The following is a 23,515-nucleotide window of genomic DNA, read 5'->3' on the forward strand; positions in this document are numbered from 1 at the left end:
AAAATATTTGATATTTGATTAAATCCAAAAATTTAGTAAATCCATAAACTTTAAAGAAAATTAAAAGGGGATTTTTGCATTTATGTTCCGGTTAGTACACTCCTGTTCAAGCTTTGGTGATTTACTGAGCATAAGTCCATTTGAAGTGGAGGACTAGAGAGAGAAGTCCCAGGAAGTGATACTGGAATTGATGAGTAATATGAAAACATGCTGTAGGTATTGCACAGAAAGCATTCAGTTGCACACTTGACAGATAAGCCCAAGCTGAGTGGGTATCATTGGGAGTAGCCAAAATGCATAGGGTACATGACACACACACACACACACCCACTCCCTTGATATATTTGAAGGTTCATAAATTGAGAGGCTGGGGAAGAATGTTGAGCTTTGGTGGTACCACAGTTGCAGTGGCAGCTTGAGAGCACCTGAAGGTGTGCAAGTTTCTTGGATGAGAGGACGAAGACTCTGGAAGCAACTGATAGAAAGTAAGGGTGATTGTTTGCATTTGCAGAGGGGGCATGCAAGTAAGATGAAGGTTAACAAATTTAAGGTTTGTGATTTTAACAGAGTTGATTTAATTGTCTGGTATTAAGTGTAGTACTAAAGGGTAGTATGTGTGGCCCTAAACTGTTAACACTTATTTGGGGAATTCTAGCACACTGTAGTTTTAGACAGTACAGTGAAGAATTCTAGTGGAGTGTCTGTGGTTAAATGTAGTGAGTCTGTTTACGTTTATCGTATTGTGGAGAATTAAATTAGTACTTTCCTATAATGTACACCATCTGCTATCTTACTACGCCTATTACATTACTTTGTCCCACTTCTTGTATAGCCTGTTTTGGAATATAAATAACTTCATCTCTGTATTCCAGTGCTTGTATTTTAATTGCTGCACTATACAATATAGCTTCATAGGTATCCTCTCCTAATTCATTTCTTTCAAGTAATATATTTTTTCTTTTGAGTACTTATGGCCAATATTAGACTAGGATTTGAATTAGAATTCCAACCTTTAATGGTGCCAAGGTAGATGTAGAGCCCTAGAGATACTGGAGACTGGTGGTCTGAGCTTTGGCATGGTTTGAATATGGGCAGATAATGGTAGATGGGACTTAGAGGGAGGGATACAGTAATAAGTGAAATTATATAGTTTGAGACTCTGCTTGAAAGTAGTACATAAGAAAAGGATCTGAGGCATTCCTTCCAAATAAAACCACACAGTACACTAAATGACTGAGCGGCTAGCTCTTTGGAGATGCAAAGATGGTGTGGGGTGCTTTGTAGGTCAGCATATATGTACAGTACACATGTGCTTATTTAACAGCATCTGCTGCTGACCTTGAACTGTAGCCATTGGAGCACATGCAAGTGTATAATTTACAGTGCAGCAAAAAGCATGGGTGTTAGAATCCAAAGATTTTTGGATGTAAATCCTCCCATGATACAAATGCTATTTTCATGCAGAAAACAGGAGATGAGTTGTTGTAGCATGGTGACCTTCCAAAGTTGCGGGAAGGGACGGACAGCTAAGGAAACTGAATATGTTCAGTGGCATAGGGAAACATTTAATATAGGCACACTTTTGCGAGGCATGCAGGAAGAAAAGTTGGAAATGGACAGAAGGAAAAAAGGGAAACCTGAGAGGTAGGAGAAGGGAAAGAATTTAAGACCAGGTTGAACTGACATTTCATTGTGAGTTGGAGATGTCCTCTGTTGTATTAGTAATCTTGTAGTTCAGCAGTGAGGGTCAGATGCCTGCACTAGATGGAAGATTGCATTGAGAACAAATGATTGTCAGATAGCTGTAGCACTCTGGGGAAATAAGTGGTAATTTTTGAGCATCTTGGTGCTTGCTGTATTACTAGCTTTTAACATTTCTGTAATGAAGCATCTATACGTTTTCAGCAGGGGGAAGCTGTGCAGGAAGTTGAGGCTTTAATGGCAAAGATGAAGCTGCTTCAGCAGACCATAGAAGAAGAAGCAAGCCAAGAGGAAATGTATACACGATTCGAGAAGGCCAAAACAGAAAGTTTGTTTGTGACACCTTCAGGTTAGTAAACTTAACACATCACTTTTAAGAGAATGCACTCCTGGGATGGGGGGTTTAAACTGTTTGTTTCATTGCTGTGTTCTTTATGCATTGTGAAGTATTTTAATGTTTGCCCATATAGTGTCTTTCTGCTGGCATGAGATTTGAGTCCAGGTGCTTTTTACTATTGGTAGGTGTTTGGTTCTGTTGGAGTGGATTATTGAAATTCACGGAACTACACTAACTCTTCTTGCTACATCAAGTACTTGGTGGCTAAAGGTTAAATTTGCAAAAACACTTGGTGTAGAAATTAAGACACACACCTGCAACCATAATTAATGAATTCGAATTCTGTGGCTTGTTTTGTGTACTGTAATTCTGCAAAGATTACATGTGGTTGTCCACGAAAACATGCGCATTGTACAGTATGCCTGACCTAGAGATCAGCTGTTTTAACAGTAGCAGCTGTTGGCAAGAAGTGACCAGTAAGCCTGCCTTATTGCCTTTACCTGTCCTGTCATACCACAGAGTATATAGAGGATTATGATTGTGTCTCAAAATGTAACATACTTTGTGTTCGAGACATGGATGCCAAGAAATTCACCTCATTTTCAGCAAAGGTTGAGAGCTGAATCTTGGCATCAATGTTTCCAGCGTGTAATATATAGTTACAGTTGGAGATCCGATCGTAATTGTTTGCAGCACATGGGAATTTATTTTCTTCATGTACCACTCATTACAGAAGAAAAGGAAATAAAATGCGCAAAGTGTTTTGCTGGCTTTTAAAGCTAGTAAAACAGTGTGTGCTGTCAAGACCGCTACACACACTAGTGAAAAGCTTTGAAATCAAGTCAGGGGCAGATTGTAGAAATGGAGAGCAGACAGTAAAGAAGTTGACTTTTGCAGCTGTCGTATGCTGGCAGGCACCATCAGTTTGAAGAATCTCAAGAGCGTTTAAGGGGAATATTTAACGTTTGTTGAGACTGGGTTTTGTGCTGAACTGGTTTGTTTCTTTCACGATATTGGAGCATAGTCCCTGCACTCCACGCACTACATATTTGTTAGTTTTGAGTTTTTTTGTGTTAATGAAGTAAACTGGGTTTCTTTATCCTTTTAGTTTGCTTACCCACAGTCCTTTCCATAAGGCATTTGATGCAGGCCCTGCACCATCTCTTTTCTCTGTATCTTTCATGGGTTGAGTCACTCGGCTACACGGCTATATGTGCATTTCTTGCAATTGGATACCCTTTCCTTTTTTCTTTTGCAGCAATCTCCATGCGGTTTTCTCTTTATGTAGGAATCCTTAGCTGACCCAGAGGAATTTGTGGAGCTGTGTTAGTGCAGTGTGCCTTAGCTTTGCTTAGGGAACGTTTTCTTACTTATTGTTTTTATTCCCACAGTTGCTTTCTCATAGTGTGTAAACATCTGTCAAGAATCTATATATGTTCAGTGTATTTTAATTTTTTTATTCTGCGACTTAAGTCAGTTGTCCAGCATTGGAAGTATAGACTTTTGTCTTATCCATTGTACACGTACACAGTGTGGGGGATTACACAGGTGCTGTGACTACTCTTCCCTTGAAATTTGTCACTACCACGTGCTGTCTTATCACCCAGTTTCATATCCCAAGTTAAACTCTCATTTGCAAGCCTGCAAATAGAACTGAAGACCTTACAACAACCTTGATAGATAGTGCTAGTTTTAAGATCTCTTGTCCTTTGACAAATTGAATGCACATACTGTTGTAAAGGAGTTGAAAATCAGCTTTTTAGAAATTAGGTGAACTTTCTAAACTTGATTCAGTGATCATTTTTTCAGATTGTGATGCTTTACAAAATCCTTATAGGTTTGATCTGAGCTCAAGGCAGTCAGCCTGTTAATGGTGCACTATCTAGTTGATCTGCTTTCAGGTAAAATTTAATCTAGTAATTGCGTGGAATGTGATGGGTCTTTATGTGCACTCTATAAATTGTTCCAGTCTTTGTTCATGCACATTTTTGTGTTTTAGTGGTGTGGACTGCTTTAGTACTACCTGCTGCTGTTTGCATAATTGTCTCCACATCCTCTTTTGTATGTGTGTAATTTACTTTAATGCACTACATCTTACTTGTAATTTAGTTTTTTTGGGAGACATTCGTTTTTGGTCTGAAAAGGCTCCATGGTTTACAGGAGTAGCCCATCCACTTAAATTTAAGTGGATAACTCCCCCCCCCCCCCCCCATTGTTTAGAGCTACATTCTCTGACATAAATGGACGGTCACCCATGCAGCAGTGCAGGGTTTCTCATTTCCCTTATCCCTCCACCCTTATCTATGTTGCAACTCTGGTATGCTGGACTACCATGCTGCCAGGCCAGTTTCAGTTTCTGGTTGGGAAAATATAAGAATAAAAGGCAAATGAGTCAAAAAGCAAGCCATTTGCAGTAAAATACAAAGTAGATTACAGAGAAAAAAAGTAAAAGTATCATGTAAGTTAACTGCAGAATCTGCACGCAAGAATAAAGTATAGTGTTATAGGTGAAAAGATCTGAGAGAATTGAAGAAGGCAAGAGGCAGGGTGGTGAAAATGAGGTTGTGTCTTGGTTAAGAGACTGTTTAATTCGAAGATTTTTTTCAGCTGTGAATGGAATTTAAGAGTATGAGGAATGTATCTTTAAGACAGGAGTGGGAGATATTCCCAAAGTTGGGGCCTAGCGTAGAGAAAGTAAGTACATTGAAGCTTAGATACTGGAAGTTTGAAGCCTTCTACTCAAGTGGTCATTATTTCTTAGATTGTAAGTTGGTGCTTCTGTGAAGAGTTTTATGACTAAAGGACAGAGGGATTATGACTAAAGGACAGAGGGATTAATCATCTAATTTGTAAAGTTGGGATCAAAGTAGGTCAGATCTTTTAGGTGGAAGCCATTGGACCTTCCATAGAATGAGTGAAGCTCCTTCCTTGGGGAAAAGGGTGATGAAGCTGTAGATGCTGATGGTGGTCTGAACAGAGTGAATTTCTTTTTCCATGTGTGTGTCAAGTGAAGACTGAAGTTTAGTTGAGGGATCTAGCCAGATGCCCAAATATTTGAAGGAGGTGGTATTTGATAGGCATTTTGTATGTCTGAAGACTTGAACCTGATCTCTTGTATATTTTTCTGTTGACACCAAAAAGCATGTTTTTTTTTTTTTTTTGTAGTTCAGTAGTAGATTCTTATTATTCCAGTTGACGAGGAGCAGGAAATAAGTGTATGGTAAGTCTGGAATAATGAAATGGAATGATTTAATCAAAATAGAACCATGTCATCAACATAAAGTAGGAGAACTGCGGCAGTTCATATGCTAACTTGTTGATGTAGATTTAAAATAAGAGGGGCAAGTATTGACCTTTGAGGTACCCTCTTTAAAAGGGGATTGATGGTGAGGTTGAGGAGCTGCATGTGACAGAAAAGTGACTATTAGATGCTATTCCATAGTTTAAAAATTAAGCTAAACCCAATTTCAAAAATCTGATCTAAAAGAGTAGAATAATCCACTAGATCAAAAGCTCCTGTCATTTCAGTGAATGTTGTGCCTATGAACATTGATGAAATCCTGCAATCTGTGGATAAAACAGAGAGATTAGACTTCATAGTACTTAATCTGGAGTAGAAGCCCTGTTTTCTAGCTTAGAGAAATTGTACTGTTACAGTTGTGTAGATAATTTTATCAATTTTTTTCCCATAAGGGAGGAGTAGTGTAGAGCTTTGGTATTAATGTAAAAGTTTGGAAGACTGGATGTTTGGCTAAAGTTATTACTGTTGCTGTTTTTCAAATGTCCGGCATAATATTGTGTTAAGAATAGACTTGTGTATGGTGTTGAAGATGAGATATAATGTTGTCTCTCAGCTTTTCCCGGTTAGGGGTTGCCACAGCGGAACTCCGGTCAGCTAATGATTGGTAGTTGATTTTTACATGCCGAGTTACCAACCCTGACGCACAACCTTCAACGAAGGTACACCCATTCACACGTCTCCACGCAGAAGACACTCTAGCTGAGAATCGAACCGGACAGTGTCTTACTGTGAGGCAAAAACGCTACCGCAACACCACCACCGCGGATTATGTGAATTGGTAAATGGAATGGGGGTCTGTACCAGGTATGCCATCTAGTTTTAATTGCGCAAGGAGAGGTCTGCTGCATCTTTAATTAGGATTGTTCTGAAGTAAAATGTAGGGGGGGCAGTTGAGAAGGGAGTTCATCAGAAAGCTGGTAGGAGAAAGTTGGAGGAGGTTGCCGAGTTCTTGTAGAAACGTAGACCTATGAGGCTGGATTTTGTGAGAATAGTCTGCAACCAGTCAATTTGACCTCTTTCTGGAATTTTGTGTAAATGTAATGAGTTTTCTGATAGTCATTAAATGGCTTGGAAATCTTGCTCAATAAGAGATATGTTAAAGTTGCTTGATGAGGTTGTGTCCAAACATACCAAGCTTATTGTCTGAGTTGTACTATTAAGTTCATGAATTAACTACTTTTGTCTGTCCAGCCTAACCCCAGGTTTGCAGAGGCATTATGTTAAGAGGAAGCTTGTGTTTTCTACATGTGTTGGTGAGTTCTTTAGTAATTCAGTGGCATAATTTGAGTTGGATGAGTTTTAGTTTTCCTGTGATTTAGACTTGTGGGGGGGGTGTTAAGTTTATGATGGAGGGTTGGTTTGTATTGATGAGGTCAAGTGGTGAGCATGTAGATTGGATGGGTTTGATGATTTTTTAGTTGAGTATGGCTGAAGTATGAGATGCTGTTCAGAGAGCTAAGTAAATTAATGTTGAAGTTACCTAGACATATGAGGTTTTTGATGAAGAAAGTGGGTAAGTCCTAAATTAGTTGTAAAGTTGAAAAGAGATGAGGAAGGTAAGCTACTGTGAGGTGCAGTGAACAGTTTAGAGTTTGCTGTTTAGGACAGCAGCCACTTTGGTTGATCTGTGGTTGATTTCTGAGCTGCAATTTAAACAATTACAGGGCATTTAAAAGTAGCATAATTCTAACCCCATTTCTGTTTCGGATGAAGTGAAGTATGGAGAGTGGTCTTCAGCGTTAACAACTTAAACTATCCAGTTGCTTTCTAAATCTGAAAAGGGGTCGAAGTGTTTTACTTTGGTTTAAAAATGCTTTGTTCTAACATTTGTTTCACTACCTTACCAACAAAGCCATTCACACACACTTATTCTAAACCGTTTATTGGAAATGAATAAATGTAACCATTTGTGTGCAAAATGAATAGCTGATGGGCTAGCTGGAGATTTTTAATGTCAGCTGTGTACTCTTGTGGCCTGCCTTTCATATTTTCCTCCTATATCTGTGTGTATTGCGCGAGACATTCTGCAGTCAAGCCCTGATGGATCTGCTACACATTTGCAAAACAAACGGCTCTAGAATTACCCGATCTAAATGTCATCTGCGACTTTAAACATGTTTGAGGGACAGTAATATATCTCTGAGATTACCCCTCCTCTGAAACGGACTCCTCATTCATGTGAAACGCAGTTCTTCCCCAAGCCTATTCATACTCCGTTTGGACCAGTAGATGGAAAATAACAAATTCAGCCCCTGGCTCATCACCTGTGGCCCTTATGGAGAGGGGCAATTTGTAGCTGCCCTGATACAGACCTTGTACCAAAGCCGATGTCCTTCAAGGATGCATCTGCAGTCCTTACAAATGGGTTGTCCTGTCGTCAGGCAGCCCTTCGGTCGGCCGGATTCCAAAGTCTGGGTCTGGCCTCGGATGGTGTCGCACTTCACCCGACGTCATAGCTGCAGTTCTTCGGGTATAAAGGCATCAGCCGACGCCATTTTCCTCAGTCTTTCTTGCCGCGTGGCTCCCGAAGCAGAAGCTGTTCGCAAGTGCCGGTCGGTCAGAACCAGAGATTACTACTACCGAATACTACTTCAAAGACTTCTAAAAAGCTAAGTACCCCGTTGGGGACTCTTTCTTGCCTCAGCCGATGTCAGAAAAAGTGAATAATTGTTTAACTTGTGGGAAACAAATACCTCATAAAGATTTCCACTCTTACTGCTTACCTTGTTTAGGCCCAGACCACGACGTCGCAGCTTGTCTAGCCTGTGGTTCTTTTAACCGACGGACGCTTAGACGTCGGTCGGAATTTGCTGAGCAGTTTTTTGGCTCTGATTTTGCTTGTATTATGCCGTCGGATCCTCCGACTTCACAATTATCCAAAAAAACGCAAGGAAAAGGACCGACACTCGCGGTCCGCGGTTTCGGCCAAAACCACGGTTAAGCCAACTGCGAGTGTCTCTGTTTCGGCTGAAACCGAGCAAGCGGTTCTTCCTTCAGCCGAAAACATGCCTTCTACCGAGGCCTCTTCAAACCTGGTGGAATCGGCTTCTGAAATCCAACCTGCGGTTGCGGTTTCTCAGGAATTATCTGACACTATTCCCTTGGATATCTCAACTCCTGCACGTGGAGCTGCTAGGCCTCCTGCAGCCATGTCCATTAAGGCCTTTGCCAGGGCTAAAGCAGCTAAAGCTACAAAAACTGTGCCTGTTAAGACTCCCTCTCACAGGCCCAGCTCCAGTTCCCAAATGCTTTCCTTGGCAGAGGATCTTATTTCTTTAATCCGGGGATCCCAACCTCATCCAGACAGGGCCTCTCATCCACCTCCAGAGAAGAGGCCTAGAGCAGAGCCCCTGAGCCAGTGTCCACAGATGATTCCTCTGATGATTCAGATAATACAGACCCTCCAGAGGCTCCTTATTCCCCTTACGAAGACTCTGATGCTGAAGAGTCCATCCCTTCTGCCTCTCCACCTGAGGAATTTTCCTTTGGGGAAACCTTGCATGCTATGAGGGAACAATTTCAGTGGCAGGGCCAAGATTTTTCAGACTCCAGGAAAAGGCTTAGAACCTTTTTGCATTTACCACAACATAGGCCTTTAGCTATACCTCCAGTTCTTTCTGTTATAGATGATGCATTTAATGATGCTTGTACTGCTCCTGATTCAATACCTCCGGCCCCTGCTAAGCCCGATAGGTACTACAGGGTCCCGGACACACATCACCATTTATACAAGGCTCCTTTTGCAGATCCCGAGACTATCTCCCAGGGGCCTAAGGCTGTAGCAACTACCTCTGCTAAAAACCCCCTCCCCTCTGAAAGGGAAATCCAGGTCCTTAGAGAGATGGGGTAAAAAAGTTTACACTTCTGCTACTCTGTCAGCTAGGGCCTTGAACTGTCAATTTCATATGATCCAATATCAGGAATTTATGCTTGACCACTTAACTAAAAAAACTGTCCTGTGAACCTTTTGATAAAAAGTATGTTCAGGAAATGGTACATAACATTCAGCAAGTTAGTAACCATTCTTTAAAATGCGGCTATGATGCACTGGAGGCTTCCTTTAGATCAGCCATGACTGGCACAGTTATCAGAAGGCATGCATGGTTGAAAGAGCAGGCCTTACCGGACCATGTCAAATCAAAACTGTTAGATGCTCCCATGGACAAGGCCAATTTATTTGGTTCTCCTGCACAACAGGTACTGAAGAAGATGGAGGAGAAGGCAAAATCTGTACAAACAGTAAAAGATTTCTTACAGGTCCAACCTCCACGGTTTAGCAGGAATTGGCCCTCCAAAACTTGGTCCTTTCCAGACTCCTCTAAAGCACAGAGAGGCAGGAATAGGCGATCAAGAGGCAGAAACCAATCCAGGGGTGCCTACAGGGGACGCCAGTGGCAGGGTAATAACCAGCGAAGCACAGACACAGCCACCACCACTGCAACAGGACAATCACAGTGACTTGGCTCTGGCACCGCCTACCAGGGAACAACTAGAAGCGCCCTTAGGCGGAAAGCTAGCCTTATTCTCAATAAACTGGCATTACATCACAAGAGACAAGTGGATTTTACAGACAATAGACCAAGGCTACAGGTTCCACTTCCATACTCTACCAGGGAAGAGAGGAATGCCAAACCTACCGCCAAATCAAAAGACAGAAGCTCTAAAACAAATATCTCAATTATTAAAGATGAGAGCTGTGGAAAAGGTACCATCTATGGAGCAAGGAAAGGGATTTTACTCCAGACTCTTCCTGGTACCAAGAAAAGAGAACAAATGGAAGCCTATTCTCGACCTGTCCGCTTTAAACACATTCCTCATTGTTCCAAAATTCAAAATGCTGACTCTACAGCAGCTTCTTCCCATGCTGGGCAAGGAGTCTTGGCTGGTAACTCTAGATCTCAAGGAGGCATACCTGCACGTCCCCATACGACCAAATTGCAGAAGATACCTCAGATTTCTTGCAGGATCAGAGCATTATCAATTCTCAGCATTGCCCTTTGGCTTATCTACTGCGCCCAGAGTGTTCACGAAATGCCTGGCATCAGTAATTGCTCATTGCAGGCTTCAAGGAATCCAAATTTACCCCTACCTGGACGACTGCCTGATGCAAGCGGACAACAAAAACAAGCTAACAGAAGACTTACAAAGAGTCATTTACCTGCTACAAGCCCTGGAATATACCGTCAATATAAAAATCTAACAGCCAGAAAAGTACTGCAAGCCCTGGGCTTCATGGCATCCTGCATAATACTGGTCCCTCATGCCAGACTGCATATGAGAAAGCTACAGTGGTACCTAAAGAATTTATGGTCTCAACACAAGCACAGCCTAGAAACCAAAATTCCAATAATCCCATGCCTGAAGCAAGAGTTCCTATGGTGGGCTCAGGCCTGTCAATCAAACACAGGATTGCCCTTCTACAGCATTCAACCAAGCCAAACCATCACGACGGACGCCTCAGACTTCGGTTGGGGGGCCCACATGCTGGACAAGTGCATACAAGGCTTATGGACTCAAGACCAGCTGCACCTACACATAAATCTAAAGGAAATGCTGGCAGTAAAATTGGCAATCCAGACATTCAGACCATTTCTCCGAGAAGGTCAGTTGATAAGGACAGACAACACCACAGTTATGTGGTACATCAACAAACAGGGAGGCACACATTCGTACCCTCTATGCCGGATGGCAATGGACCGCTGGAATGTGGCTCTGAGCTACAACATTCAGTTACAAGCAATTTTTGTACCAGGAAAAGAAAACATTCTAGCAGACATATTAAGCAGGACTACCACAGATGCCCACGAATGGATGCTGCATCCGGACATCTTCAAAGCCATTACAAGAAAATGGGGACTCCCAGAAATAGACTTATTTGCATCCCCATGCAATCACCAGCTAAAGAAATTCTGCACAAGGACGTACCACCCACTTGCTTGGAAGGTGGACTCCCTATCTTTCAGTTGGAAAAACCTGACAGCATATGCATTCTCACCACTTCCTTTGATGCACAAGGTGCTATTGAAGATCAAAGAGGACCATCCAAGGATCATTCTGATAGCTCCAGACTGGCCAAGGCAACATTGGTACCCATTACTAAGGAGCATGTCTCGGGAACAAATATGGACACTACCCCTGGTTCCATTGCTGTTAACACAGAACAACTACAACATCCTGCATCCAAGCCTGAAAACTCTGCAGCTGACTGCCTGGAACATTACATAAGATCAATTAACCCAAATTTATCACAAAGGGTTAAAGACATTATCCTTGAGGCTCGCAGCAAAATGGAAAGGATATCTCATTTGGAGTACTGCAAAGAGAGAAGATGTGTCACTGGTAAACATAGCCAACATCCTGGAATACTTGGCAGAGCTCTTCCACACAGGCCTGTCCTATTCTTCCATCAAGATACATACATCAGCAATTTCAGCAGAATACAGCTTGGATCCTCCTGTCTTCTCGCATCCTCTGCTCAGGCAGTTTCTAAGAGGAATTAAAAATGTAAAACCTCCTAGGAAACCACCATTGCCAGCATGGGACTTGAACTTTGTGCTAGAAAAATTTACACTTCCTCCTTTCGAACCAGCAGCAACAGCAGAATTGCAATACTTATCATGGAAGACTGCTTTCCTGCTGGCAATCACTTCAGCAAGAAGGGTATCTGAACTACAGGCATTAATGGCAGTGCAACCCTTCCTGATCTTCCATCAAGATAGTGTCCATGAGAACAAATCCTACTTTTATGCCTAAGGTGGTATCCAGAGTATCTTTAAATCAGGCTATCCACTTACCTACATTCTTCCCCAACCCACAGAACAGGGGAGAAAGTTGCATACCTTGGATGTACATAGACAGTTGCGCTACTACCTGGACAGGACCAAGGGCAATAGAAAAACTGACCAGCTACTGGTAGCATATGCAACAGGAAGGGAAGGAAAAGCAATTTCAAAACACAGTCTCCAAGTGGATAGGAAATTGCATTAGATTTTGTTATTCCTACCATGGAAAGAAAACTCCAGAGAACATCAGGCCTCACTCTACAAGGGCTACAGCCACTACCACAGCTTTCTTACGAGGAGTGGCTACCAAGGACATTATAGAGGCTGCTACTTGGACCTCCGTGCATACATTTGCCAAGCATTATAACTTACCTTTATACTCTAGATCCCGAGCAGGTTTTGCCACTGCTGTTCTGCAAGGGATCATAACTACACCATAATCTCTTCTTTCCTCCTCCCCTAGTTTGGCTATGGTATTCTACCCATTTGTAAGGACTGCAGATGCATCCTTGAAGGACATAGTACAGTTTTGTACCTACCATAAATGTAGATGTCCGATAGGAATGCATCTGCAGTCAGGATTACCCACCCGCCTTCCCCTCTGTGGTACTCCTAGGGTATTTGCCCATCTTATAGCTAGCTGGGGGGATCTATTATGGTGTATTTGTTTGTATATATGTACATACATTCTTATTTTTTGTGTTTGCTCTCTACTATTTGGAAACATTGGCATTTATCCAAATTTAGCCTTCCAAGAAGGCACCTGGCATCTGGGGCAAGAAACACTGAGGAAAATGGCGTCGGCTGATGCCTTTATACCCGAAGAACTGCAGCTATGACGTCGGGTGAAGTGCGACACCAGCCGAGGCCAGACCCAGACTTTGGAATCCGGCCGACCGAAGGGCTGCCTGACGACAGGACAACCCATTTGTAAGGACTGCAGATGCATTCCTATCGGACATCTACATTTATGGTAGGTACAAAACTGTACTTTCTAGTGTGTGGGCATTGATAATTGGGGAAAATTGGGGTATGAATGGCTAGGCTTAATAAGGCTGTAGGGGCATTAACCTAATAACCACCTATTTTCTATGTAAAATTTGCATGCACATCTCAAGACATAGATTACTTCAGAAAAACTAGTGTATTGTCCCACCTGCATTATTTTTTTCTGCTGATAAATTTAAAGGAAAGAATAGTACTGACGCTAAGTAATTCTCTACATGGTTACAGTTTCCCTTTTAAAGTTTTTTTGAAAATGGTTTTGTTGTTGGTAACGCTGTAAAGCAAATGACAAAGTATAGTTTTCCTTGTTTAGACTAGTAAATCCAAATAAAAGTGATGGGGTACGCCGTTGAGTGATCAAAAAAGTGTATTCCACAAAAACATGAAATTCACACTGCTTGCTTCACTCGAAAAACAGTAAAATCAGCACCAAGATAATATAACTCGCCGAAGAACTGAATAAACGCTCTTACATCCACACTGCAGTTATGCGTTTTCGTCACTAGGACTTCATCAGACAATCTATTTCCTTTGAGACACATTTAAATACTAAATAAATTAGTTAAAATCAACTTCATTTGGTCATAGAGCTTTGTCCTATTAATTCAAACACACCAATCCATGTATTTAATTCATAAATATTAATGTCTTTCACCATAAAGTGCTTTTATAATACATTTTTAAGGATTTAACATTACAAACTTTGTTTATTTATATACATATATATTTATATATTTCTATTTATATAAGTAATTAATTAATATTTATTCAGTATTTATTGTCATATGTCAGTTTTTAATGTCATTTTTGAAGTGTATATATTTTTAAATTCATATTTTTAAATTTTTAAATTCATATTTTTAACAACAAGCACTAAAGCACTTTATGGTGAAAGACATTAACATTAATATTTATGAATTAAATACATGGATTGGTGTGTTTGAATTAATAGGACAAAGCTCTGTGACCAATGAAGTTGATTTTAACTAATTTATTTAGTATTTAAATGTGTGTCAAAGGAAATAGATTGTCTGATGAAGTCCTAGTGACGAAAACGCATAATTGCAGTGTGGATGTAAGAGCGTTTATTTAGTTCTTTGGCGAGTTATATTATCTTGGTGCTGATTTTACTGTTTTTCGAGCGAAGCAAGCAGTGTGAATTTCATGTTTTTGTGGAATAAACTTTTTTGATCACTCAACGGCGTACCCCAGCACTTTTTTTTGGATTTACTAGTTTAATTCGAAGTGCTTACACTTTTTCTTGGTTCGTTGTTTAGACTAGGCTACCTGTATTTATGGAGCAGTGTCTTTTTTATAATCTTCCCTTGAAGGTAGCAGTTGAGGGTGTCAAAGGAATAAATTTCTTTTCACTGCTAACTTTCTATAGGAATGTAGGAGGCCCAGTGGTCAAGCATGCTGAAAAGCATCCCTGTGTTTACTGCACATCTGGTATCATGGCAAAAAAAGCTGCTGCATTTGGTGTGTGAAGGGGATGCAGAATGATTGCAGCAGGGGTAGCCCCAGCAGCTAAGCACATGTATAGTTATCTCAGGGTTCAGAGATCACTTGTTATGCAGGAGGATGATCCTGCTCAAACCGTCTGCCAGAATGTTGGATTTGGATGTACTTTGCTTTAAAAAAACCATTGAGGATGTCCTTTGTCAGACTCTCATGGCCTCTTGACAAGCGGGGTTCTTTCCTGTTTATCTACACAACTGCATCTGAAGTTTATTCTTCAAGTGCACATATTTCATTATCCCATACAGGGGTGGGGGTGATATAGCTCTTGCATAACCTATTGCTGAAGGATTGTGAAACAAGATTGTCCATCTGGTGCACATCACTGTAAGTTCTTTAAGTATGGATGTGCTTCATAGCCTGTTTACCTTGTTTTGTCCACTATCCGTTATGAATAATCTTGTAGCAAAGTGGCAGTTAATATTACAGCCATATATGCTGTAAATGTCATTCCAGAATTCTGCCCATCAGCATGAGAGTTTTCCATAAACTATTTTGTCTGTAGCAGTGTGCTGAATTTGTATGCCTGAACTGACTTCCAGCTCTAACTCTGGAGTGTCTCTGATGGGTCCTAAGGCCAGATTATCCTTTCCCTCAGAGGCTGAAAATTTTCAGAGGTTCCTTCATTTAAGAGGGAGATGTATGTGTTATGTATGTCACAGCGTAACATGTGGTCTATATAAGCTTGCATATGTGTGCGCCATTGTTTTCTTGCTGCTGTCACAGCTAGGGCCCTGATCCTTGCCTGCCCTCTAAAGTTTCTGTGATTGACTTCAGCCACCAAATGCATATGGGACAGGCAGTCTTGATGACTTCTGGAGTTTACTGTAACATGGCAGAAAAATGCCTTCTGTGGGATTGGTGGGTGATGTATTATTTCCCCTAAAGATGGATATTTTGTTCTCATGGAGCTTTAGATTTGCTTAGAGGACTAGCTGTTCTGCTGTATCTGAGCAAGTCCTTGGTTTTCATAGGCTCCAGCACTGCTGGTGGCAGACTGTGATTGTATACGTGATATGGTCCCAGCCCCCTGTTTTACTGGGGAGACTAGAGGCCAGTGTGAAGTACAAGCCCAGTTCCTGCTCTGATTTGCCTTCCAGGATTAATACCATATTTCTCCTTCCTGATTGATATAGCTCTGGATCCATCTAGCATGATTGTGAGGAGCAACCTTTATAGCCATCTGATTGTAGATTAGTCAGGCTCAGACTTCTCTTTTGGCAACTCTCAACATATCTGGCTGTATCATCATGGGTTTGGAGGAGCTGCAGAATAGGACTGCCTCAGAAACCAGTGTTTAGACTAAAAAGTTTATGCATTTAAGAGTTGTGATCAGTATTGTTTGATAGTTCATCCATGTTTAGATGCATGTGCAAGGCCTGTCATGAGCCTTTTTTCATTGTGTGTGGGCATTACTTTCTTTACCCTTTGCATGCGGCACCAAATGATTCTTAATGGGTGGAGAATGAGGTCCTCCTTCCCTTTGTCTTATGCTTGTCTAGTGCCTGCTTTGTCACAGTGCAAATCAGGATCTGCCTTTCTGCTAGGAGCTTTGATTTCTTTTGCAAGATGCACTCCCCTATGGGGAGGGTGAAACTTTGGCTTCTGGATAGGAGGTGTTCAATACTCCTCTGAGGTGTTTAGAACCCAAGAGATGTGCTTGCTTCTAGCCTTCTGTCTTTTCTCCTTACTATAGGCATTGTTTGGTACTCTGAGGTACTGGTTTAGCAGGAGGGCCCACTGGTTTGGGATGGACTCTCTCTTCCATGACGTCTCCTGAGGACATACTGGACTTGGGCAACCCACTTTTCACAACCTAATAAATTCACCCCCCCTTTCTTTCTTGGAGCTGTACTGAGGGGAGAGCATGCCTACTGTGGTTTGTTGGGGGGGGGGATTGATTGTGGTTTTGAGGTCAGAGGGGGTTTGTTTCGTTTCTTCCAAATGACATTTCCTCAGAGCTTCCAAATGACATTTCCTCAGAGCTCCTAAAAGTTCACGTTTGTGGGGAATTAAGCCTGGAGCAGATATACCTTTCATCAGGTGAGTGGGATGACCCTTTAACTTGACTGTCTCCAGAATGGCCATCTGATCACATTTTGTGCGTCCTGAGCGCACTAGACTCCTCATCTTTGGAATGGTATGGCTTGGTTCTCCTGAGAAATATAGTTCCTCTTTTTGGGAGGGCTGCTTTGTCCATAAGTAGATTTGGGGGTCTCTGGGAACCTGTCTTGAGTGGCCATTATAGGATTTGGGATTTGCAGTTTAATTCAAACCATCTTTTGGTTTGGAAGAGAGCTGTTGCCTCCTGTATCCAGTAGGGAAGCTGTGAGCTACAAGAAACTCTACTGGGCCAGCAGCTGTGGATGTCCTTCCATATCACTGTCACAGTATTCTTTACAGTAGGGATCCCCTGAGTAGGGCAGTCTGACGTCTGACCATTATACCAGTGCTTTTAGGTTGCAGTGGGCATGCTGCATGTCACAGGTATGCTCCCTGCACACGGCATATGTCATAAAGGTGAAGTTTGGATGTACGATCCTTTCAGTCAGAACGCTCATTTGTCTGCTGGTTACTTGGCCACTTTTTTTTTTTTTTTTTTGGTTTCATGCCACAAAAAGGGGAAATGCCAGTGTGGGAGCCCTATTCCCCGTAAAGATTGTCATGAGCAGTGTTTTGCTTAGGGGATGTCCTTCAAGAATGCAACTGCAGTCATAACATATGGGTTGTCCTGCCTCAGGCAGCCCTCTGTCGGCCGGATTCCAAAGTCTGGGTCCGACGTCGGCTGATGTCGCATTTCTCTCCAATGTCAGAGCGGCTGGAGTACATAAGCATCAGCCAACGCCATTTTCTTCAGTCTTTCTTGCCGTGCGGTGCCCGAAGTAGAAGCAGTTCGCAAGTGCCGGTCGGTCAGCTCCTGTATTCTTCAAATCCGAAGTCATCAAAAAAAGCTAAGTACCCCGTTGGGGACCTTTCTTGCCTCAGCCGATGTCAGAAATTACTGAAAAAGTTAACAATTGTCTGTCTTGTGGTAAACAAATACCTCATAAGGATTTCCACTCTTACTGTCTTCCTTGCCTTGGCCCAGACCACGACGTCTCGGCCTGTGTCGCCTGTGCTCGCTTCAATAAGCGCACTCTTAGGCACCGGGCAGAGTTCGCTGAAGACTTTTTCGGCGATAAATTTGCTTATACAATGCCGTCGGAAGTTCCGACATCGCAGACTCCTAAGAAACGAAAAGACCGGGACCGACATCCTCGGCCCGCGTCTTCTACCGACTCCACGCCAAAACCTACCGCGAGTGCTCCGGTTCCCCCTGAGACGGTTATTTTACCGCTCCGAACCGAAGACACCGCTTTACCGACACCTCCGATACAGGAGGCCACACCGACGCCAGTTATAGATTTTCCTCCAGATACTGAAACCGAGGAAATGCCCGAGACCATTGCTGTAGATAAGGTCACTCCTGCACGTGGAGCTGCTAGGCCTCCTATGGCCATGTCTATTAAGGCCAACACACGTGCTAAGGCAGCCAGCAAGACCAAGCACCTTACTGTTAAGGCCTTACCTCAGCCTACTCCTGAAACACAAATCATGACTATGGCCGCAGACTTAATTTCCATGATTAGAGGTTCACAGGCCCATCCTGAGAGAGGATCCCAGCCTCCTCCTGATAAGAGGCCCCGGGTTGAACCCTCTGACCCTATCCCTTCAGATGAAGATTCTGAGGACTCTGTTCACTCCGATGGCCAGGAAGAGCCCTTCCAGACCTATGAGGACTCTGATGCAGAGGATTCCATCCCCTCTGCCTCCCCTCCTGAGGATATTTCTTTTGGGGAAGTTCTGCATACCATGAGGGAACATTTTAAGTGGCAAGGCCAGGAATATTCTGATTCCAGAAAGCGCCTTCGAACCTTCCTTAAAAAGCCCCAACACAGGCCCCTGGCTATACCTCCTGTGCTTGATGTTTTGGATGACCTATACTCTGACTCCAGTGTTACCCCGGATACTCTTCCTCCTGCCCCAGCCAAGCCAGACAGATATTATAGGGTCCCAGAAACACATTCTCATTTCTTTAGGGCCCATGCTGTTGATTTAGAAACTATTTCTCAGGAACCTAAAGGGGTTTCGGCATCCACCTCCAAAAATCCCTTGCCTTCCAACAGGGAAGCTAGGTCATTAGAGAGATGGGGGGGAAAGGTCTACACCTCCACTACTTTATCTATGAGAGCTCTGAATTGCCTCTTTCATATGTTTCAATATCAGGATTACCTGTTAGATGATTTACAGAAAACATTGGCCTTTCCTGAACCTTTAGACAGGAAGTCTTTGCAGGAAGCTGTACATAATTCTCAGCAAGTCAGCAATCACTTTCTGCAGTATGGATATGATGCATTGGAAGCTTCATGTAAGGCAGCTATGACAGGGGCGGTCATTCGTAGACGTGCATGGTTAAAAGAACAACCTCTACCAGATCATGTTAAGGCAAAACTTCTTGATGCACCTTTGGAAAAGAACAATCTTTTTGGTACTAATGCTAAAGATGTCCATCGAGGAAAAAGCAAAATCAGTTCAGACGGTCAAAGATTTCCTCCAGGTTCAGCAGGAATTGGCCTTCTAAAAACTGGTCCTTTCCTAATCCTGAAAGATTTCAAAGGGGTAAAAACAGGCGTGCCGAGGAAGAGGACAATATGGAGATTCTTACAGGGGACGACAATGGCAACCAGCAAACCAAAGAAGTGACACAGGGGTCTCCCCTGCCCCACAGGGACAATCTCAATGACTTTCCTCTACTTCCGCTGACCAAGGAGCAAATAGAAGCTCCCTTGGGCGGAAAATTATCTCCGTTTTCAGACAATTGGCACAGATTGACAAAGGACAAATGGATTTTGGACATTATAGACCAAGGTTACAGGTTCCACTTTCATACCTTACCAAGAAAACAAGGCATGCCAAACCTACCACAAAACCAGAGGGCAGAGGCTATCAAGCAAATTTCTCTGCTTGCTCAGATCAAAGCAATAGAAAGAGTTCCACAACAAGAACAAGGCCAGGGGTTTTACTCAAGACTGTTCCTTGTTCCAAGAAAAGAAACTCAATGGAGACCGATACTGGATTTGTCCGCATTAAACACTTTTCTCATAGTTCCAAAGTTCAAAATGCTGACTCTACAGCAACTCCTTCCCATGCTGGGCAAGGGGTCTTGGCTGATTACTCTGGACCTCAAGGAGGCATACCTGCATGTCCCTATCAGACACAGCTGCAGAAGATACCTCAGATTTCTTGCAGGGCCAGAGCATTATCAATTCTCAGCATTGCCATTTGGCTTATCTACTGCGCCCAGAGTATTTACAAAATGCCTGGCTTCAGTAATTGCTCATTGCAGGCTCCAGGGGATCCAAATTTACCCATACCTGGACGACTGCCTCATACAAGCGGACGACAAATTGATTTTGACAAAAAACTTGAACTATGTCATACAATTGCTACAGGCTCTGGGATACACAGTCAACTTCCAAAAGTCAAGACTTCAGCCATCCCAGCAAATAACCTTCTTAGGAGCCAATCTAGACTCAGCCTGTCAAATGGCTTACCTGACAGAAGACAAGCAAGAGAGGTTAACTCATTATTTCAAAGGTTTGGCAAAGCTCACCCAGATGACTGCAAGGGGATTCCTACAGGCCCTGGGTTACTTGGCATCCTGCATTCTCCTGGTTCCATTAGCAAGACTACACATGAGAAAGCTTCAATGGTACCTTAAAAGCCTATGGTCTCGGCACAGCAACAACCTAGAGACAACCATACCGCTCATTCCATGCCTACAAAAGGAATTCCTATGGTGGGCCTCGGTAAGCCAGGCAAACACAGGTATGTCATTCAAAAAACCTCAGATAACACAGACGCCTCAGACCTTGGATGGGGGGGCGCACATGGAGGGCAGATGTATACAAGGACAATGGTCTCCAAAGGAAACACATCTGCATATAAACCAAAAGGAAATGCTGGCAGTAATGCATGCCATCGAGGCCTTTCGACAACAACTTCAGCAAGGCCATCTACTGATACGGACAGACAACACCACTGTGATGTGGTACATAAACAAGCAAGGGGGCACCCATTCCTACCCCCTTTGCAGACTGACAATGAATCTTTGGGAAAAATCACTGAGCCTAAACATACAGTTGCAATCCCAGTTTGTTCCAGGCAAAGACAATGTGCTGGCGGACAGCCTAAGCAGGAATTTCATAGATCCACACGAGTGGAGGTTGCATCCGAAAATCTTCACACAACTCACCTCGACATGGGGCAGGCCAGAAGTAGACCTGTTTGCCTCCCACCTCAACCATCATCTACAAAAATTCTGTTCAAGGACATACCATCCACAAGCTTGGAAAATAGATGCTCTTTCATTCAACTGGAACTTTCTAAAAATCTATGCATTCCCACCTCTGCCACTGATGACCACAGTATTACTAAAGATCAAAGCAGAGAGGCCCAAGGGCTTCCTAATAGCTCCAGACTGGCCAAGACAACACTGGTACCCACTACTACGGAGCATATGTCACAACAAAAAGTGGGCCCTTCCCCAATGGCCCCTACTTTTGACTCAACACAACTTCAAAACAGTGCATCCAAACCTTCAGACACTGCAGCTAACAGCCTGGGAGATCCCATGAATAACCTCAATCTATCTCTCTCCAAGGAAGTTCAGCGGATATTGACAGAAGCTCGAAGACCATCCACCAGAAAGGTTTACTTAGCAAGATGGAAGAGATTCAGCATTTGGAATACCAGCAAGGGACCGATTCTGCATTTGGAATACCAGCAAGGGACATGATGCATCATTATTGAATATCCCACTCATCCTGGAATATTTGGCAGATATGCTACAGAATGGACTCTCATATTCTTCCATAAAGATACATGCTTCAGCTATCTCAGCTAGATATAACACTGATCCGCCTGTGTTTTCACATCCTTTTGTTAAGGCAATTCCTCAGGGGAATCAAGAACATTAAGCCACCAAGAAAGGCTCCAGTGCCAGCTTGGGACCTCAACTTTGTCCTAGAAAAACTGACTCTACCTCCCTTTGAGCCAGCAGCTTCAGTGGACTTACAATTTTTATCATGGAAGACAGCTTTCCTGTTGGCAATTACCTCAGCAAGAAGGGTTTCTGAACTACAGGTTCTAATGGCAACACCACCGTTCATAATCTTTCACAGAGACAGGGTCTCCTTAAGAACCGACCCTACTTTTATGCCAAAGGTGGTATCTAGGGTTTATTTAAATCAAGCTATTCACCTGCCTACTTTCTTCCCCAATCCTGAGAGCAAAGGGGAAAGACTGTTGCATACCTTGGACATTCACAGACAACTTTGCTACTACCTGGACAGAACCAAGACCAGTAGGAAGTCTGATCAGCTTTTTGTAGCTTACGCCCCTGGAGTACAAGGAAAAGCAATTTCCAAACAGGCTATTTCAAAATGGATAGGACATTGCATCAGATTTTGTTATTCCTTCCATGGGAAGAATGTTCCAGCCAATGTCAGACCACACTCCACCAGAGCTACAGCCACCTCTACAGCATTCTTTAGAGGGGTGCCTACAAAAGACATTCTAGAAGCTGCTACATGGAGCTCCGTGCATACATTCTCCAAACACTACAATCTCCCTTTATATTCCAGATCCAGAGCAGGCTTTGCTTCGGCAGTCCTGCAGGGTTTGATTGCCACACCATCTCTTTCCTAGAGCATTCCTCCTCCCCCAGCTAAGCTATGGTATTCAACCCATATGTTATGACTGCAGTTGCATTCTTGAAGGATATAGTACAGTTTTGTACCTACCATAAATGTAGATGTCCGATAGATATGCAACTGCAGTCGATTTTCCCTCCTCCATACCCCTCTATGCCTTGGGTCCACTCCTATCCCTGTTTCTCTTAGCTGGGGATATCTGTTATGGTGTATCTGTTTATTGCTTACTTATTTGTCTGGAATCCTGTTTTTGTCTTCCAATTTGATTACAGCCTTCCTTGGAGGGCACCTGGCATCTGGGGCAAGAAACACTGAAGAAAATGGCGTCGGCTGATGCTTATGTACTCCAGCCGCTCTGACGTCGGAGAGAAATGCGACATCAGCCGACGTCGGACCCAGACTTTGGGATCCGGCCAACCGAGGGCTGTCTGAGGCAGGACAACCCATATGTTATGACTGCAGTTGCATATCTATCGGACATCTACATTTATGGTAGGTACAAAACTGTACTTTTCCAATGGCCATATGTATTGTGGTATTTGCCAAGCATTTGTTCCTAAGATGTGTAGTTGGCCCTCTTCCTTAGCTATTTATTTGGAAAACCAAAGCCTTAAGCTGTTGGCTAAAGACACTATGGAAGGATCTTCCCAGGCTGAGGGTCAGCTATCTGCAAAGACTACCAGGAAAGCTTGATCTGATTCTTCTGCTGTACCTGCTTTGCCAGACGTCTCTCTTGAGGCCGGTGAAAGCCCGGAGGATCGTCCAGTTTCTCAGATTCCTCTGCTAAGAATGCTTCGGGGGCCAGCATGGATCCCGCTTTGCACATGTCCATGGAGGCCTTGACTTCCACTTTAGATATTCAGGGAGAACCACAGCTGCTAATTTCTGAAGGGCCTAGGGGTGTTCTTCAGATTTTGGTAAGGAAAGAGATCCCAACTACTCTTATTGAATGCCATCAGGGGTCAGCTCCTCCTAAAATCTTTAAGGCTGATGTTCCCTAAAAGAAGCAAAAAAAAAAGCATATTTCTCTGCTCCTAAAGATCCTCGGAGTGAATGTCAAAACTTCACTTAAGGCCTCTTTAATGCCCTTATGGCTCTGAAGTCTCCTCAAGGGGTT

At 43.0% G+C, this 23,515-nt stretch overlaps 2 protein-coding genes across 4 annotated transcripts in view; one reads left to right on the plus strand and one right to left on the minus strand.

Moving 5' to 3' along the window:
• LOC122792248 (phosphatase and actin regulator 4-like) overlaps positions 1 to 23,515 on the minus strand; it is a 2,537,344-nt gene that overhangs the window by 2,305,903 nt on the left and 207,926 nt on the right. The gene's annotated exons all lie outside the window — the stretch shown is intronic.
• Positions 1 to 23,515, plus strand: part of LOC122792431 (sestrin-2-like) — a 78,560-nt gene that overhangs the window by 25,442 nt on the left and 29,603 nt on the right. Inside the window, exon 2 of the mRNA XM_044060221.1 lies at positions 1,889 to 2,050. Within this exon, the coding sequence (XP_043916156.1) occupies positions 1,889 to 2,050 (162 nt within the window). The remainder of the gene's footprint in view (positions 1 to 1,888; positions 2,051 to 23,515) is intronic.

Source organism: Protopterus annectens, chromosome 1.part2 (genome assembly GCF_019279795.1).
Source record: "Protopterus annectens isolate FY-2018-M chromosome 1.part2, PAN1.0, whole genome shotgun sequence".
Classification (NCBI taxonomy): domain Eukaryota; kingdom Metazoa; phylum Chordata; order Ceratodontiformes; family Protopteridae; genus Protopterus; species Protopterus annectens.